Source organism: Neovison vison, chromosome 2, assembly GCF_020171115.1.
Source record: "Neovison vison isolate M4711 chromosome 2, ASM_NN_V1, whole genome shotgun sequence".
Taxonomy (NCBI): Eukaryota; Metazoa; Chordata; class Mammalia; order Carnivora; family Mustelidae; genus Neogale; species Neogale vison.
The window spans coordinates 190,536,743-190,555,346 of record NC_058092.1 but is presented as its reverse complement, the minus strand read 5'-3'; the positions used below and the strand labels follow the sequence as shown (position 1 = coordinate 190,555,346).

Genomic DNA, 18,604 nt, shown 5'->3' with positions numbered 1-18,604 from the left:
ATTGCCTCCCTTTAAAAATATTTTGCTCTCAAAAAAAATATTTTGCTCTCATAGTATTCTGATCAGCTAGGGGCTTTTATTTCTATTTTGTAGGCACTTTGCTTATCCAGTATATCCAGACGTTATTAGAAAAACATCCAGTCATTTAGATTTTTTCCCTCTCAGCTGCAGATAAGTTCCATAGTCTCCACGACTATATGATGTTATCATTTTTCTTTACTTCAGTTGATTAGAATGGGATGCAAAACTTTACAGTCTATTCCATAATTAGAAGTGTTCAAAGTATCAAAACATTGTCCATTACTATATCCATTCTTGCTCTTTTAGAATAAGAGAGGATAAAGAGAAAATTAGAGCATTATTTTTTTAGATTTTTATTTATTTATTTATTTGACAGAGAGATCACAAGTAGGCAGAGAGAGGAGGAAGCAGGCTCCCCACCAAGCAGAGAGCCCGATGTGGGGCTTGATCCCAGGACCCTGAGATCATGACCTGAGCCGAAGGCAGAGGCTTTAACCCACTGAGCCACCCAGATGCCCCGAAAATTAGAGCATTTTGAGGGTCATCCACCTTTAAGCAGATGGATAACTAGGATAGGAACTTACTTCAGCAGATGGGGTCATGCTCCATGATGCCACTAGTTCCTCAGGGGCCCCGGAAGCACTCCTGGGGGTTAGTAATGTCCTGTATGACTGTCTTTACAGAGCAGGGTTAGACACAAGTTGGACAGGTCAGCTCCCTCTGAATTTTCCCAGACCACTCGGCAAACACGTTAAATTTTCCTGGGGCAGTTTCACCTCCTCTATAAATCAGTCCACCCTCATTGTTTTTGAAAAAGCCCCATGCCAGTGTCTATAGATAGTAGATGCTGTATCTTATGTATCTTTTACCTCTCCAAGGATGTTGCAGTTCTTCTGGAGAAGAAGTCTCCTTTCTGGTGCGGCAGAAAGTCTGTTGGGTCTCGGCCTGAACCGTTCCACTTAGCTACATGATTCTGTATGGGTTTCTGAGACTCTACTTCTCAGAAGTCTGCAAAACGGGGATTACAACAAACGGTCTGCTTTATTTTGCCAGGTTGTAAGGAACAAATGCAATAGTACGTGCAAGCTCTATACAATTACCAGGTGGTATTATATTGGATTAGAGGAGAATCTACATTATAAGTTCAGAATTCCTCGCTTCTAATGCTATAGGGATTCAGAGATGGGGGAGGTCAGTGAGGGCACGAGTAATTTACCGAGCTCTATCTGCCTTTCAGTTGGCTTTGAAGGTTGCCTGAGGTTTGAACCCAAAGAGGGGGAGGCATTTGAAGAGGCCACAGCAAAAGCATAGAATTTAGAATTTGGAGTGTCTGGGCCACATTCATGAGATAAGGAAGGTACCAGCTCATAGTAGCAAAGGACTTGGCGAGGAGCAGATGGTAGGAAATAAAATAGGACATGTAGTGAGGTTGAGTTTCAGAGGTTCATCACAACTAGGGTTAGAGCTGATGTCTGAGGCAGGAGGGAGCCATGATGGCAGATGAATGACATCTTTAATTAAATTAATCTGACAACATTGCAGAGGTGAGATTAGGAGAAGAGTCTGGAATCATTAAACTTACTGTATTGACTCATGTCTGTGGTGCTGTGGACCTGCACTCTGGCGGTCTGTAATCCTGGTGGGAATTGAGAAGGCTCCGTCCAATTTAAAAAGGGACTAGCCACAAGAGCGAGGAGAATTCAAATGTTGGAAATGATTTCACAAAGTGCTATCTTGTTCCTCAGTTAAGTCCCTTCCCTCTCCTGTGGTTATTTATTAAATCATCTCAGATATGTGCTGCTGTTGATGTCCCTAAACTGATTAATATTTTGTGATCTCTTATAAATGATGGTCTCCGTAACCTCTCCCCATCTATACTTCATTTTTCCTTTTAATGTTAAACTAAAAAATGTGCTCCTCAGGCACTCTGTTAATTAGAATCTCGTTGGTGAAGCTCGCATAGTGGTGTGGTAATTACTTCTCTGTATCATCTTAATTGCCCCCCCCCCGCCCTTATTCCCACCTGAAAGTGAAAATACCTGTTCAACCTCTTGATCTTGGCAATTAGTTAAGTGGTACACAGCTGGTGATCTGGGGGTGGGCTCAAATGTTTAATCATCTCTGTTCAGGTCTGAATGGGAATCATCTCGAGTAGCAACACCTGTAATTAGTGTGTAGTTGCCAGAAAGTTCTTCTGAAACAGTGGTTCTCAAAGTTTGGTCCCCAGACAAGCAGCAGTATCTGGGAAACTGTTAGAAATGTAAATTCCCAGGGCTCCTCCCCAGCCCTACTAAACTCTGGAAGGGACCTGTCGGTGTTTTAATAAGCCTTCCAGGTACATGCTAAAGTTTGAGAACCACTGTCCTAGAGAAATATCCTCACTAGGTTGAGCAGCCAGACCCAGGCAGTCAGGAACACAGACTTTCAGGTAACACCAGGGGAGTTTAGAGGCTGAGAAGAGAGGGCACTTACTACCCTTTTGGAGATGATGCAGGTATCCAGAGGATACCAACTGCTGGAAGTGAGATTTTTTTCCTCCTTAGTGCCTGCCCCTTGAAAGAAAACCTGGCTAGCCATTGCTTGCCCTGGACTTTGGAGAGACAAGGTCTTAAGTCAGTTTCAAGGACTGTTGGCTCTTCCCACTCAAGGGTCTTCACTAGATATTATATTGTTAAATAGGTGAAGAAAGAGATATGTTTGCCATTCTGGATGAGTCTTCTTTTCCTCTATAGACAACTAAATGATACAGATATGTTTATTGGATGGCCACGAGGAAATAAGACGACTCTCCTACACTCAACATTTAAACCATACGCAGCTCTTGATCGAGGTTCTTTTGAAGGTGTCCCAATCATAGAGTCCTGGTGAAAACACTAACCGTAAGGTTTTAGTATCACATTTGACCCATGGACTGTGGGAGTTGAAGAATGAGGAGTCCACCAGCTTACCAACTAACTTGTGTCTTCTCATTGGGAAGTCATTAGTTTAACCAGGAACAATTTAGGGAAAGTCCATTTACTACTACAAGGATCAGAACCAGGATCCCTATTTCAGTTTTTAAAACTCCACTTTTTTTTTTTTTTTTTTTTCTATTAGCGACATATATCCACACACAGCCTATTCTGACATGGGCATGCCTCATAGCAATGGCGATCCAAATTTAAGTGTGGACTTTGGAGTCAACATTTTTTGTGTTTAAAAAAAGGGGGGGGATTTCTTTTCTATCTCTTGAAACTTCTGTGTATCCAGACAAGGAACTCTAGTGTGCACAAGAAGGAAGAGGAGTTTGTATTTCATTTTCTATCCTACAATGAGCATTAATCATTAAGATAATAACCTCTTTGGGGAGGAAAATAAATTCTGGCTGATATGGCCAGCCCTTTTATTGTTGAATTATGTATTTTTTTTTTTTTTAATAAGATCGGTGAACTTCTCTGTGGGTTGTTTCCATTCAGGGAGTGAAATGATGGGGCTTTAGAATCTCTGCTCTGTGGTCTGTGATTGTGTGAGTTTATGTGCAGGCACTCAGAGGCTTTATCTCAGAGGGGGTCCTGATAAACAGTTCTACTGCCACTTGAGAAAACTAGGCAGGACATTTCTCCTTGGACTCTCGTGGCAAGCGGGAAAGAGCTAAAACGGATAGAAAACAGATCTCCTCCATCACTTGGGTCGCAGAGGCTGGGCCTCTTTTATCCCAGAGTTTTCTGCTCTTTGTCTCTTCCTTCTTAGCAGAGTGTACTGGTGTCCTTGGCAAGCTTCAGCCAGAGGACAGGCTGCTCATACCAGCAGCTTTCATTGTTCAGCCCAAAGTCTAGGACTCTCAAGGAATACTATGAAAGTGATTAAATCAGTTCCAACGTTTTGAAAGAAGTACTAAGGAAAAGGTGTGTTATGTTTGCAGTACTGTTTTCTGTAAATCAGGGGTGCTGTTGTGATATATTTTTTTCAACACAGTGTCCTTTAGCAGAAAGCCCTCTCTTACTGCCTTTGAGTATGGGCAGTATAAGAAGGAACAGTGGAAATGACAGGGAAGCAAAGGATCAATGGAAAGAAGTTGCTACAGCCTGATTCTTTATGCTCTTTTGAACTTATGCTTCTGTTTATGCTGAACCAAAATATCCTCAATGGCATTCAGCTAACATCTTTCCCCCCACTATCCCATTCCCCTCCACAGCCTAGCAAATGTTTTACCTATTAGATGCATTTTAAGTTTGCTACCAAATTAACCACAAAGGCCATGGAATTATTGGAAGCTAGGAAATTCACAGGACCCCCAAATATATCACCAATAACTATTGTGTGGGCAATAGTAAGGTTATTGTTTGACCTTGGTGAAGTGAAAGTGGGTTTTCCAAAAATAGACTTGGGAATCAAGACTTTCTCTCTGTCCCTTTGACTATGACTGTCCATCTTGATGAATATGATTTTAAATGCACATTGAAGTCACTACTCGTACAAGTAAAAGCACACGTGCAGCATTTACCAGCAGAGCTTCCCGTCCTCACTCTTTGATCACTCTCTTACACACACACACACACACACACACACACACACACACACACCATCATTCTTCAGTAACCCATCATACCAGCAGCTTATGTAGCACAGAGATGCATTGTCTCTTCATCCCTTGGAATCTGTAGTGGATTTCTGGTCAACTTAGTTCATGTACTTCTTGTCACTGTGACTAGAGTAGCTAAGAATTCTGACACCATGGATCTTGTGGGTCTTGTTTTTGACATGAAACAAAACACTATCCTGGCTTGGGGATTGCAGAAGTGTCTCTTATTAACTCTAGGTCTGGATTTTCCTTTTTTTCATTTAAAGAAATACCCAAGTCGGGGAGGAGGCAAAGAGCAGTGGTTTAGCTTTTGGGCTCCTGACTGCTTCCAGCATAGGATGAAGCAAATTCCATGCTGTCTTCCCTCCCACTTCCCCACCTTAGCGAAAACCCAGGAGCTGCCATTTCCTTTATAAAAGAAATGTTTTACAGCATTTGCTTTTTCTTCAGTCTGCTTAGTTGGTAAATGCAAATGTAGATGCCCCCCCACCCCATGCTTGTCTGGAGGTTTTCCCGCCTATTTGTGATGTAGGAGATGACAAAGGGCATGTTTGACTTGTTCTAGAGATGAAGAATGGATAAATCCAGTGCATGTAATATGATTGGAGAGCCCCATAGACTGACCCACCACACCTCTATGTGGGCCCTGCATTCCCATACTGCACAGATTCCTGCCTGTTGAACAACCAAGCATTGTCCTCACAGAAGTACAACTATACTAACTGGTATTGCGTTTAGCGATTTCCAAAGTGGCGGTACTCGGAAATCCTCCATCCTGCACTTCTTAGGCTAGCGCCCTCCTGGCCCAAAGGTCCACCTTGCTTTCCTTCCAGGGAAAGTATTTTGCTTCTCCCCATACTCCCTTCCCTTTCCCTCCCCTCACCTTCTTTATGTTTCTGGCCCAGAGTGGTACCATTTGCTTACTGATAACAGTCTACTATGAATTTTCATCCACAGCTTTGAGATGCTTATGAGGCTTTCCTGCTTCCCACCCAGCCCCAAACTTGGGACTTTTCACACACTGATCCTCTGATCAGTTTGACACGGGAAAGCACACGGAAGCCATGTACCAGTTTGTATAGTAGTACCTTTTTGAACTGTCTACTCTTGAACAAAGCAGGGTGTGCTGGGGGTTCGCATTGGCTGCTTGACACACACAAAACCCATTAACTTGCATGCCAAAAAAAAAAAAAAGAAAAAGAAAAAGAAAAAATTAACCCTTAGAGTACTGCTTCAACATTTTGGTTTAATGGTCTTGAACTTACCAGTTGGGCAATGCTTCTTTCTCCAGATCAGAGCGCTATACATCAAGTCCATACTTAGTTTAGCCAGAACGTCAACCAGGATCCTCTCCGCCACAGCTTTCCTGAGGATGCTCCTGGGTCCTTTATTATTCATCAGCCGATGGCTTTCAAGAGGTCTCAAACACAGCCGCTGTGTTTAACTGAAAATGGGTTCTACTTCCAATGGGCTAGAGGGTGTGAGGGACTGTTTGGAGCTTTGGTATGTGTCCTCTGAAAGAAAGAAGTCAGTCCTTTAAGGGTTAATGTGGAATTAAGGAATATGATGGTCTCTCCTGCTTGTCCTTCCTCCAAGGTGTCTGCATGATCCTTTTAAGATTTTTAGCTCAACTGTTGAATGATAATAAACATAATTTATATATATATATATAAATATATAATTACAAAAACAAATAAAAGAACAAAAGACTGAATGGCTGAATGGAAAGACCCCTTGGCCATGCTTGCTTGATGATCACAGAGGGTAGAAAGACCAAATGTTTTAGTCAATGGAGATTCATTTTGTCCTCTACCCCGAGCTCCAGTACTACACTGTACGTGTATGATGTGACGAAATTTTTCATTTACCTCTTGCTTTTTTCTTCTTCCTGTCTAATAGCCCAATAGAATCCTGCCAGAATTTCTACAAAGATTTCACATTACAGATCGACATGGCTTTCAACGTGTTCTTCCTTCTCTACTTTGGTCTGCGGGTAAGTCTGATCCCACAACTTTGTCACCATGGGGCCGCTTGTCCTCAGGGGCCATGCCCCGCCGGCCTCTGCTCTTGCAGAGATGAAGCCCGGTGTTTCCAGGGGTGAAAACAGACCCATGTTCTGATTTGCAGTGTCTGAAAGAGCTTTTTCCTTAACTTCACATTTTCGGAAGGACATGTTAAAATCTTCTTCCAAGGAGGAGAAACAGGGATTGACGTAGCTAATATGTCTCTCCTGGCTGAATGTCTCTCATCTCTCAAAATACAAATGTATTGTTGTCTTAAATGGAAAAAAAGAGAAACTTCTCTTAAAATTATGTTTATCGGGGCTCACTTAGCTGAATCCTGAGGGATTCAGCTGTGAGGCTTGAATCGAGGCAGGATATTGGTAGCATTCAGGGGCTTGGAGGATTTGTAGTAGAGCCTGTCTATGAGGTGAGCTGTACAGAATGTGTATTACGGAGATTGTGTGTACACGTGTATGCACATGTGTGTGTGTGCATGGATGAGTACGTACACGCTTTACTTAGAGTTCTGTTTCCCTTAGAGTCTAGTGAAGGTGAGACCATTCAGACTTTCCTATAATGCTGTTGAAAAACACAGGAAAACTGATTGCCTAATATTTCTCCAAGGTTAACAGAGTCTACAGTCACTCTTTAGAAAACACTGTATAACCGAATTCTCAGACAGAAATAGCCTGTGATTGGTATAGCTATGAGAAGGACAGAACATCTCCCTCCAGGCCCCGGTGAAAACCCAAAACATAGCCTTTGGCAAAAGCATATACTTAGAATGCCAGCGTCGTGCCTCTCATATTTTTCTCCATTTCTCTCTCCCCAGTTTATTGCAGCCAACGATAAGCTGTGGTTCTGGCTGGAAGTGAACTCTGTGGTAGATTTCTTCACGGTCCCCCCAGTGTTTGTGTCTGTGTACTTAAACAGAAGTTGGCTTGGTAAGTCGACCTCTCTTCCCTTCTTCCCTCTGGTTTCCCAGCTGTGGTGGATCAGAGGCCGGGGCCATCCCCACAGAAGGAAAGTTTTGTGTATTCATGTGCACGACTCTTGAAGTTATGGGAGTTGGTGGTGACATTTCTCCTTGGAACACTCACCCCGGAAGATGGGCCCAGTTAGAGCTTCAGGAAAGGCAATTTTGTCATAGTGGAAACCTCGTGGTCACACTGTCCCAGTCAGGACCTCTGCCTCCGTGGGTCAGTCATTTTCATTCAACCTGCAGTTAGGACTGAACACAGAAGCCCATGGAGATGAGGCCACCTTTCCAGAAGCTGCTTCAGGTGCCTAGAAGGCCTGACTGCCAAACTTAGCTTCTCTCTGCTTCTTAGTTTTATGTAGAGTGGGTCCTGCCTCGTTTATTTATGGCTGTGAGTTCTTCTGTGGGGCAGGGTAGCGTCAAGCATCCTGAGCCACCCTCTCCTTGAAGGAGATGGAGCCCCCTTCCTGTGGTAAAGGATGAGTTTTGCTGGTGCTCTGTTCACATCTCCTTTGCTGTGTCTGCTCGGCAAGAGGATCAGGACACTTGGATGGGAGAAGTAACTAGCTCAAACCATGGTCACGGCAGCTAGAGGCAGAGGGAGGCAGCTTCGAGCTTCTCTTGGTTGCCCTGAATAATTCTCTCCTAGTGTTCCTGCTACTGCGTGTCTATAGGGGGAAAAGGGAGACTGAAATGAGATCCAGTGGACTCTTTCTGGGTTTCTTCCATCTTTGTCTTTAGAAATTTTTTGTCTAAATTTTTTTTTCAAGGTAATATATATTATTGTAGTCAGCATAAACATTTAAAGATGCATGAAGAAAATAGCAATCATATCTTCCCCCCTGCACCCACCCCTGCCTTCTCCCTGGGATGCTCAGTTTTAACAGACTTCCATCTTCCCTTCCTGTCCCTTTGTCCCAGACACGGATGCACATAGACGTGTTGGAGGGACGTGGTGGTCTTCGTCCAAATAAGCATGTCCGTCCCACTATACTGCAGTTTGGTTTTCTCACAAACTAATAAATGATGGGTGTCCCTTCAGCTCTCTAATAATTCGTTTTATTAGAGTCACACCATGTTCTACAAATTGGTGTATCACGGTTCATGACGCCATATCCCTAAGGATGGAGCACCTGATTTTTGTTTCCTTTTTGTGCTGTAAACGGTAGTTTCATAAACATCCTCATGCACATATCTGTGATAGTTCTGTTTCTCTAGATGGTTCCCGGTTCCTGGAAGAGGAATGACTGGATCAAAGAATGCATACATTTTAGTTTGTACAGATATTGATGGCTCATTTTTCAAAAATGTTGTGCCAAGATCTGCTTCCACTAGCAATATGTTTTTGATGTCCTTGCTAGCTCTGTGAATTTATTACATGCCTAGTGTCAAGTATTTAAAAAAAGAAGCACCCTTTCTGTATGATGTATGCAGTAATCATGTATGCACATATCGGTGTGTATCTGTGTGGGTATCCCATAAGGATTCTATTTTCTACTAGTTTTCTCATTAGAATTCTTTTCACTCGCTCAGTGGAAAAGTTTGCCTCCTTGATCTGAGGCATGCTTGCTTAGGCTGGGTTTTCCAGCCGTCATGATGGGACCGTCAGAGCCACTCACGAATCAGAGAAGCATCCTGACAGTGAGCTGAATGTGTCCTGGTGCTGAGGACCCCAGCTACCGCAGCTTGGCTCTTAACTGGCTTTGTGACCTGGGGAGCTCACTTTCCTTCATTCAGCCTGTTGTTTTTCGGCTGTAAAATAGCAGGTTAGGTTAGATGATTTGATTTCTCAGATACTTTCAGCTCAGAATGCCTCTAAGATTCTTGCATGGTAAGTTTGGTATCTCGGTTGTGGGGAAGGACTGGGAAGTGAGTGAAATCAAATCACCCACATTTCTGAGTCAAAATTATGTATGGGCTGCTAAACAGGGCTCATCCTAGACCCTCCTGTTGCAAAGAGTAGACACATAAGCATGTGCACCCACATGCGTGCCCACACCCTCAGACAGACAAGAAAAAGGACCGGGGAAGAGGGAAGAAGAGAGTAAGAGAGAGAGAGGGAGGGAAGAAAGGAAGAAGGAAGGAAGGAAAGGAATCTGCCTTTTCTTCCTGCCTGTGTTCTGAGTACTGTGTGCCTTGCAAAAACCAGTTTTCTCTTCTGGACCCTCAGTTTTCCCTTCTGAAAAATGGGAAGTTTGGACTTAAAGTTCCTTCCAGTCCTCACACTACGCAAATCGGAATTTTACATCAGGGTCCATTCTCTCTTGGTCCCTTGTGGCCCTAACTATTAAAGAGGCCCCTTTAGGTCTGGGTGGAGCCGGCCCACCCCGGATAAGGGTGTGGAGCTGAGTCTCCTTGGGAGACTAAAAACGTCTTTGTGTGACGAGAACTTGGATGTTAAAAATTCACGACTTTTTGTGAATATGATTTAATCCCGATTTTTGGAGTTGCGTTCTTGTCTAGTGAAAATCCACCAGAGTGAATAGGAAAAGGAGAAGAAAAAGGAAAAAAAGGAGAAATGAGATACACTCTTGTATCTGCCGTGGTTGCTCTTCAAAAAAATACGCGCCGAAATGTGCTTCAATTTGTTGATTAACTGAACAGTATTTATTAAGCACTTACTATGCGACAGGCACTTTTCCAGATGATTAAGAAACAACAGTGAATAATGGGGCGCCTGGGTGGCTCAGTTGGTTGAGATCCAACTCTTGGGATTGGTTCAGGTCACGATCTCAGGATCGTAGGATCAAGCCCTGGTTTGGGCTCCACATTGGGGGTAGAGCCTGCTGAAGAGTCTCTCTCCTCCTGGCCCCCATTAAAAAAAAAGAAACAGCAGTGAGTACAATAGGCAGCATCCTACCCTGTGACATTGAGGGGAAAAACAGGGAAAAAATGAACCTAATAAATAAGCAAATTATATAGTCCATTAGGAAGCACAAGTGTGTTGAAACTGACAACAGACCAACATACTTCTGGACTATGAAATAACAACAACAACAACAACAACAACTCCTCTTATAGGAGAAGGCACCTTCAATGAAATACTTGTGGTTCTTTAGTAACTGAATCCCTTGGGTGAGATCCACAACTGGGCAGCCTGTCACGAAATGGAATTCAGTACAAAAATCTATCCAGGAGGCTCCCGTGTCTGATTTAATACACAGGTTATTACATCATGAAACAGTTATCGTGCTGATGAGCTGCCAGAGATAAAATGAACATTCCCACGAGGTATGGCGTATAAAGCAAAAGGAATAATCCCATTAAGTGGGGGCATTTCAGGAAGTGCTTCCCTCCTTCTGGAAGATGAAAAGGTGCTGCCTTTACTGGCAGAGGTTTGGGGTAAGATGAAGAAGCCGCCGTCTGTTCTCTTCTCCCCACACACCTGCTGAGCCCTGCGTGGCTGGAACCATGTGGGTACAAAACCGGATGAGTGCTGTGACCCCCACCCTTATATTCCCCAGGGCATATCACCCACCACATTTGATTTCTTATCATTATATATGGTTGCATATTATATAGCATCGTATTCATGTACTTTATTACATGTGTTATCTTAGTGCATCTGGCGGCGTAGTACCAATAACGGCTAATTTCAGTTCTCCTATGTGCTGGGCGCTCTGATAAGCCCTTCACACACATGGACTCCCTTAATTCTCAGAGCAAATCTGTAAGCTGGGAATTCTTTCCCCCCATTGTACCAGTAAGGAAGCAGGATCAGAGGCGTCCGTTCCTGTCCTAGGTCACATAGCCTAGGAGTGGCGGGAGGTGGTGGTTTGCCCGAGATTTGGTCCGCTTTATGTCCATATTCATGCTGCTCTTGCCTCTGTCCTCACCCTTAAAAGATTGGGGGTTTTGAGGAACACCCGGATTGGGGTGACCGAGCAGGTTTTGCTCACCTCTCCATCTCTCCTTACTCAGAGAGCTTCAGGCAGGCAGGGAGGGGAAGAGATATTTTTTTTTTTTTAAGATTTTATTTATTTATTTGACAGAGAGAGATCACAAGTAGACGGAGAGGCAGGCAGAGAGAGAGAGAGAGAGAGGGAAGCAGGCTCCCTACCGAGCAGAGAGCCCGATGCGGGACTCGATCCCAGGACCCTGAAATCATGACCCGAGCCGAAGGCAGCGGCTTAACCCACTGAGCCACCCAGGTGCCTGAGGGGAAGAGATTTTAAGAACACACATCCTCATGCCTCCTCCTCTCCTTCCCACTCCTCCTTGCCCACCTCCACTTTCTTTCTTTCTTTCTTTTTTTTAAAAGATTTTATTTATTTATTTGACACGGAGAGAGATCACAAGTAGGCAGAGAGGCAGAGAGCGAGGGAGAAGCAGGCTCCCTGCTGAGCAGAGATCTTGATGTGGGGCTCGATCTCAGGATCCTGAGATCGTGACCTGAGCCGAAGGCAGAGGCTTAACCCACTGAGCCACCCAGGTGCCCTGCCCACCTCCAGTTTCTAGAGTTGCCACTAGGACCCAGGGAACACAGAGAGCTTGTGCGTGTCTCCTGAGTCCCAGGGTACCTAACCACCTTGGGGATCAGATCTGCTCTGAGAGAGAGGGAGAGACTCGGGGCTTCCACACATGAGGTCAGTCGAGCAGAATGGGTCAAGCCAAGCTCGGGATTACTGTCTCAATTCAAATCTGGGCTTGGCCAGTGGGTCGCTCTGAGCCAGGTCATTTTGCTGGTCTTAAACTTTATTTTCCACCGGTCCAGTGAAGGGGAGATAATAAGAGTAATTCCCCGTAGGGCTGCTGAGGGGATCCAGGGAGGCAGAGTCAGTGAAGGAACCCTGCCCATAGGACGCGCTTCAGGACCATCCCGGGCTTGTCTTTCTAACCTACCTATCATATTTTAAAGTACCGAGGAAGAAAACAAACCAGAACGGAACCAAAAATAAGGCCGTGGGATGTGAGGACATCCACGTTGGCAGGCGGCAAGTCGGTGCTTATTTTAATTCCTGTTCCCACACGCCAGCTTATTCATTTTTGTTTCTCTCACAGAATCCTTACCCTACCTAACTAAAATAAATGTACCTTGAAATGAGAGATGTATTTTATTTTGAGACTAGAATAACATGCTCTGGGGAGAACTCCTCTGTCTGTCTCCTTCTTTGGGGAACTGTATCCCCGAGGTGGGTCAACGGCCTGTGCCTCCTGTGTGTTTATTTATGTGGTTTCGCTGAGGGTCATTTTGTGTGGTTAAAAGAAGAGAGTAGAGAAAAAAATAACCACGCGCTTACTGGCCACTCAGCTTTAACTGAGCGCCTACTGTGTGCTCAACACTGAGATGAAGGGAGCCTGTCTGGCCACCCCCTTTCCTGGTCTTGCTATGATTTCCATCATCTTCTCTCTTCTCTGACTCATGAAATCAGGGGATGGTAGGGAGCCACAGACCTTGAACCCAGAGGGGAAAAGCCGTAAACTATAAACCTACCTGCTCTTCTAGCCCATGTTAGACGTCAGTGCCTTCGGCAATCAGTACTACAAAGTAGAAAACGCTCCTAAAAAAATAGAAAAATGAGTTAGTGCCCAGCCACAGGGCAATTAAAATGAATGAAGATATCTGTTTATAAATATATGCCAGGCACAGTTCCTTTGTGTGTCAAAAGATGATAAAAACAGGTCTGTAAAAAAAAAAAAAAAAAGAAGAAGAAGAAGAAGAAGGAAAAGTACAGGTCCTTAAAAACAATAACAACAACAAGAAAGGGACAAACGTAGTTCCTGTTTGAGACTGAGGTTTTGAATCTAGATTTGGAACCAAAATAAACACGCATGGAGCAACAGCAGGTAACACTGCCCGCTGTATAATTAAGTCCGAAATTGCCAGGTACAGGCTGTCAGGGCCTTGGGAGTTCACAGGAGGAAGAGCTTATGTGGGTGGAGGAACGTGAGGAGGCTTCGGCAAGATGCTGGCGCAGCCCGTGGTGGGCACGGCGGCCGGAGCCAGGGGCCGTGCGCACTCCTCGGGGGAGAGGAGCCCAGCCTACCCTGTGTGAAGGATGGCAGGTGCCCACCAATGATAACGCCGGCCTAAATGAGAAAGCGCCCTTCCTTGTGCCCGGCATCATCCCTACAATCCTACAGAATGGATCTATTCACTTCCTCTCGCTGCGGTGACACGAGTGTCCCCAAAGGCAGTGTCTTAACACGACGCAAGTTTATTTCTTACGCTTGTGTAGGTTAGAGATCAGTATAGGTCTCTCTGGGCGCAGGGGTAAGTGTGTTCGGGGCTGTGCTCCTTTCTGAAAGCTCGGAGGAAGGGTCCATTTCCTTGCCTTTCTCAGCATCCAAGGCCGCCCACATTCCTCGGTATTGTTTCTCCCTGATGGTGCTGTCCGTCATTACCTTCCTCGGACTCTTCCTCCTGTCTCCCCGTTCTACTCCCAAGGACCTTTATGATTACGTTGGGGTCCCACCTGGATAATCTAAGACCATCTCCCCATATGAAGGTCAGCAGAGGAGCAACCTTAATCTGCTGCTTGATTGCCTTTTGCCATGTAAATTACCATAGTCCCAGGTTCTGAGGATTATCATGAAAGTTTTGAGGGGGGGCGTTTTTCTGCCAAAGAGGAATTATTATTAATATTCCCATTTCGCCAGCATGGAAACTGAGGCCCAAAGGAGTTAAGTAACTTGCCCCAAATCATAGAGCCTGTGGTTCTTCTCCGTCTTCTGGAGTCCAAACTCTCTGGCAGGCCTTCTGAGCCCTCCGCACCCTTGCCTCATACTTTTCTGACGTGTTATGAAAAGAGACACTTGGGAAAGTCTCGCTAGAGCCTGGGAACTTCCCTACTCCTCACTTCCATATAATGGTTTTGTTTTTCTTCTTTTCCTGGGACCGGGAGAATTACTAGGCAGACATGCCTGCTCTCCACCCTTCACCCTTCATTTGTTCTGGGCGCCACTTCTTTTCCTTGGAATTCATGCTTTCTCGCTTTTTTTTTACCTTAAAGAGTGGAGAGAAACCAGAATTTCAGAATGCGCACTGAGGTAATGAGTTGTGACGTGTGTCACTGTTTTCCCAGGGAAGGCAGCGTGTGGAGCCACAACAAGGCTTTCCTTTGCAAGTACTTGGTCGTTGTCTCAGGGCTCAGCTGGGATCTCAGGAGGCTTTCTGTTGCCCTCTACTTGCAGGGTGGCTGGCCGCAGGGCCACTCCCTCGCTTGAAGAATCCCACAGCAGCTGAGTGAGGTGAATAGCCAGGCTTCTGTGGACTAACCTCTGCAATTGATAAGCATACTCAATGGTGAAAGTCTTCACCTGGTTTCTGTTTCCCGACATGAGGAATTTTCGGTGTATTGAAATTGAAAAAACAAAACAAAGCCAAAAACATAAAAGCAGGATGTGATGTGGCCAGAGAGGGTAGGCAGCCCCTGGTGGGCAACTCCAGGCACACAGCCTTCACTACCAGCCTCCCCTTCCCCTTTTTAAAATTCCTGCTCCACCCCACCCCCCATCCACCAGGCTGCTAGTTGTATCCCCCCTGCTGAGTGTTCCCTCCTGCTCCCTCAGGAGTGAGTGTCTTCTCCATCTCCCTCCTTGGCAACCCTCTCCCCATTCAGGCACAGCCTTAACTCCACCTTGCTTGTGAAATTTTCACATTCTTCCAGTTGGAATGAATTCCCTGACCTTCGTTTCTTTCTTTCTTTCTTTTTTTTTTTTTTTTAAAGATTTATTTGTTTGACAGACAGAGATCACAAGTAGGCAGAGAGGCAGGCAGAGAGAGAGGAGGAAGCAGGCTCCCCGCTGAGCAGAGAGCCCAATGTGGGCTCCATCCAAGGACCCTGAGATCATGACCTAAGCCGAAGGCAGAGGCTTAACCCACTGAGCCACCCAGGCGCCCCGCTGACCTTCGTTTCTTTTATTCTTATGATTAGTGCTGTAAGAGCAAAATGATCATCTGTGTCATATTATCAATTAGAATGCAAGGTCCGGGGGCGCCTGGGTGGCTCAGTGGGTTAAGCCGCTGCCTTCAGCTCAGGTCATGATCTCAGGGTCCTGGGATCGAGTCCCGCATCGGGCTCTCTGCTCAGCAGGGAGCCTGCTTCCATCTCTCTCTCTCTCTGCCTGCCTCTCCATCTACTTGTGATCTCTCTCTCTCTATCAAATAAATAAATAAATAAATCTTTAGAATGCAAGGTCCGCAACAGCCTTGTGCAAGGACATTGACCATCTTCGTTTTGTTTTTTTTTTTTTTTTTTTTTTTGCTGTGCCTTGGTGCCTAGAACCGTGCCTGGAATGTAATTAATCCTCATTGAATGAATGAGTGAGTATGTCTTCTCACCATAATGATAATAATGAACAATTACTGACTGCTTGTGAAAAGCAGACACTGGGCTCGGTATCTCAGAGGCATTATCTGAGTTAACACTCACTGTAGCCCAATGAGTAAATATGGTTGGTCTGATTTCACAATTTAGGGAGCTGAGGATTGAGAGTTAGGTAACTTTCCCAGGTAGTAAATGTGGATCCAGGACTCAGCCCAGTTCAATCTGATTCTGGAGCCCATGTTTTTAAAACTACGAGGCCAGGGACGCCTGGGTTGCTCAGTGGTTTAAGCCTCTGCCTTCGGCTCAGGTCATGATCTCAGGGTCCTGGGATGGAGTCCCGCATCTGGCTCTCTGCTTGGCAGGAAGCCTGCTTCCCCCTTCCTCTCTGCCTACTTGTGATCTCTCTCTCTGTCAAATAAATAAATAAAACCTTTAAAAAAACAAAACAAAGCAAAACAAAGCTATGAGGTCAGTGGTTCTCAAGGTATAGTTCCCAGTCTAGCAGAAGGAACATCACCTGAAAATTTGTTAGAAGTGCAGGTTCTTAGAACCCAACCTAGACCCCGTGAATCAGAAACTCCCAGAGTTTGATCTGACAATCTGTTTTCCACGCCTTCCTGGTGATCCTCCCTGCGTTCACCCAATTTGGAGAACCACTGTTCTAGGCTATTCTGGGATAGCTATAAATTTGGCAGTCCACAAGAATCCCCCAGAGAGGTTTTAAAACTCATGATGTTCAGGCCAAAACTCTATCCAATTAAATTGGAGTCTCGGGGTTGGGGGTGGGGATGCCCTGGGCTCAGCATTTTTTTTTTTTTTAACGCTTTCCAGTTGCATCAAAAATGCAGTGAGGTTGAGAACCATGTGTATGCATCTTCTGACTATGAATGTGGAGTTAATTTCTCCCTAGAAGAGTGCTTCCTAATCTTTGCATGCAGGGAGGCACCAGGAGATCTTGGTAGAATATGCCTGTACTGATTCAGGAGGCGTGGGCAGGACCGGAGATTCGGCATTTCTACAAGTTTCCAGGTAATGCTGATGCCTGTGGTCTGGAGACTATATTTGAAGTAGCAAGGCTTTCCAGTCTGGACTGTGCTGTCCAGTAGGGTAGCCACTAGCAACACTGGGCTATTTACATGTCAATTAATCAGAATTAAATGAAATAAAAGCTCAGTTTCTCCGTCATACTAGCCACGTTTCAAGTATTCATTAGCACTGTGTATTCATAGCAGTAGTGGCTATGGGGTGGATCGCGCAAATACAGAACATTTCCATCATCACAGAAGTTTACTGGACCACGCTGCTCTAGAATGTGTCTTGTGATAGACCTTACCCTGAATTTTTACTTTTTTTTTGTCTGGGATGCTCCTGTAAACAGCGGAGGCTTAACAAATGTTTACTGAAGTGATTTTTAGTGAAAGGACCAATAGACGGATGTAGAGATATCATTAGTAGTGGAAACTCCCCACCACCCTATCCAGATGAAATTATTTAAGGCCTCTGTAGGGGGAAAATAAAAGGTACTCGAGAAGCCCCTGGGACTAGCTCCAGCCCTAGCTTCTCCCAAGGACTCTGTTGCATTTTGAAATGGTCTTTTAGGCTCTGAAAAGAATGGTCTCTGGTTCCCCCTACAGGGCTGTCTAGGACATAGCTGGATCCTTGTGGGATTAAATAAACTGGAGGAGGGAAGGGAGACAATTTGGCTCAAACTCAGTGGGTAGTTGGTGCTTGGTAGAGGTAAGGATAGGCTCACTTTGCATGCTCATAAGGTATCCGGCATCCGATTACTTGATGTGAGTCAACCTCCATGATTATGAGCTCCCCATTCTTCGCACACCCTCTTCCCTGCCACCCCAAGAGGGTTCCTGGTTCCATTGCCCAGGGCCTGGAAGGAAGGGACTTTGAGAGCCACCAGAAGTGACCTAAGGCAGCCAGACGCAGAAACACTAAAGCCCAAAACCTTTTAAGTAGACCTCTCCCTGTAGTTAGTGGTTTAATTTAAAATGATAATAAGAGAAAAAGTCTGGGTTCCCTTTCGGGAGCCAAATGTCTTTGGAGGTGGGAAAGGGAGAGAGGAAATGTGGGCTCTAAAGAGAAAGGCTTCCATAACCAGGGTAGTGTTGGATGGGCTGACATTTACATGTTTGTGTGTATGTATGTGTGCATGTGTGTGATACAATTTGTGATTATCCCAGGGAATTTTTCAAGTGATGCTATGAAATAGGGATCATTTATAGCCCCATTTTCCAGGTGGGGAAACCGAGGCCTAGAAAGATCCTGTAACTTACCAAGAGTCACATAATAAGCCAAGTTTTGGACTCAGGCAATCTACCTCCAAAGTTTATGTTCCCAGTGTTCTGTTGTGCTGGCTCTCAAGCTATAAAATTAACTAGCGGACTGCCTGCGTGGCTCAGTGGGTTGGAGCCTCTGTCTTCAGCTCAGGTCATGATTCAGGGTCCTGGGATCGAGCCCCACCTCAGACTCTCTGCTCAGCAGGGACCCTTCCTCCCCCTCTCTCTCTCCGCCTGCCTCTCTGCCTACTTGAGATCTCTGTCTGTCAAGTAAATAAAATCTTAAAAAAAATTAACTAGCCATTATAGTTATACTTACAAAAAATTAGTCTAACAGTCCCATCTAATCAGATCAAATACTGAATGCTGCTTCCTCCTTGTCCCAGTTCCTTGACAAAAGGTGAGGGACCCCCTAAACAGAATTTCTTTGTTACTCCCAGGTAAGAAAGGAAATTAAGAAGAAAAACAACTCAATTCAT

The 18,604-nt window shown here is 45.0% G+C and overlaps 1 protein-coding gene across 23 annotated transcripts in view; it reads left to right on the top strand.

Moving 5' to 3' along the window:
• Positions 1-18,604, top strand: part of KCNMA1 (potassium calcium-activated channel subfamily M alpha 1) — a 730,059-nt gene that overhangs the window by 416,640 nt on the left and 294,815 nt on the right. For all 23 annotated transcript variants that reach the window (XM_044239898.1, XM_044239897.1, XM_044239893.1 and 20 more), the window contains exons 4-5: positions 6,482-6,575; positions 7,418-7,529. In XM_044239898.1, coding sequence (XP_044095833.1) covers positions 6,482-6,575; positions 7,418-7,529 — 206 coding nt within the window. The remainder of the gene's footprint in view (positions 1-6,481; positions 6,576-7,417; positions 7,530-18,604) is intronic.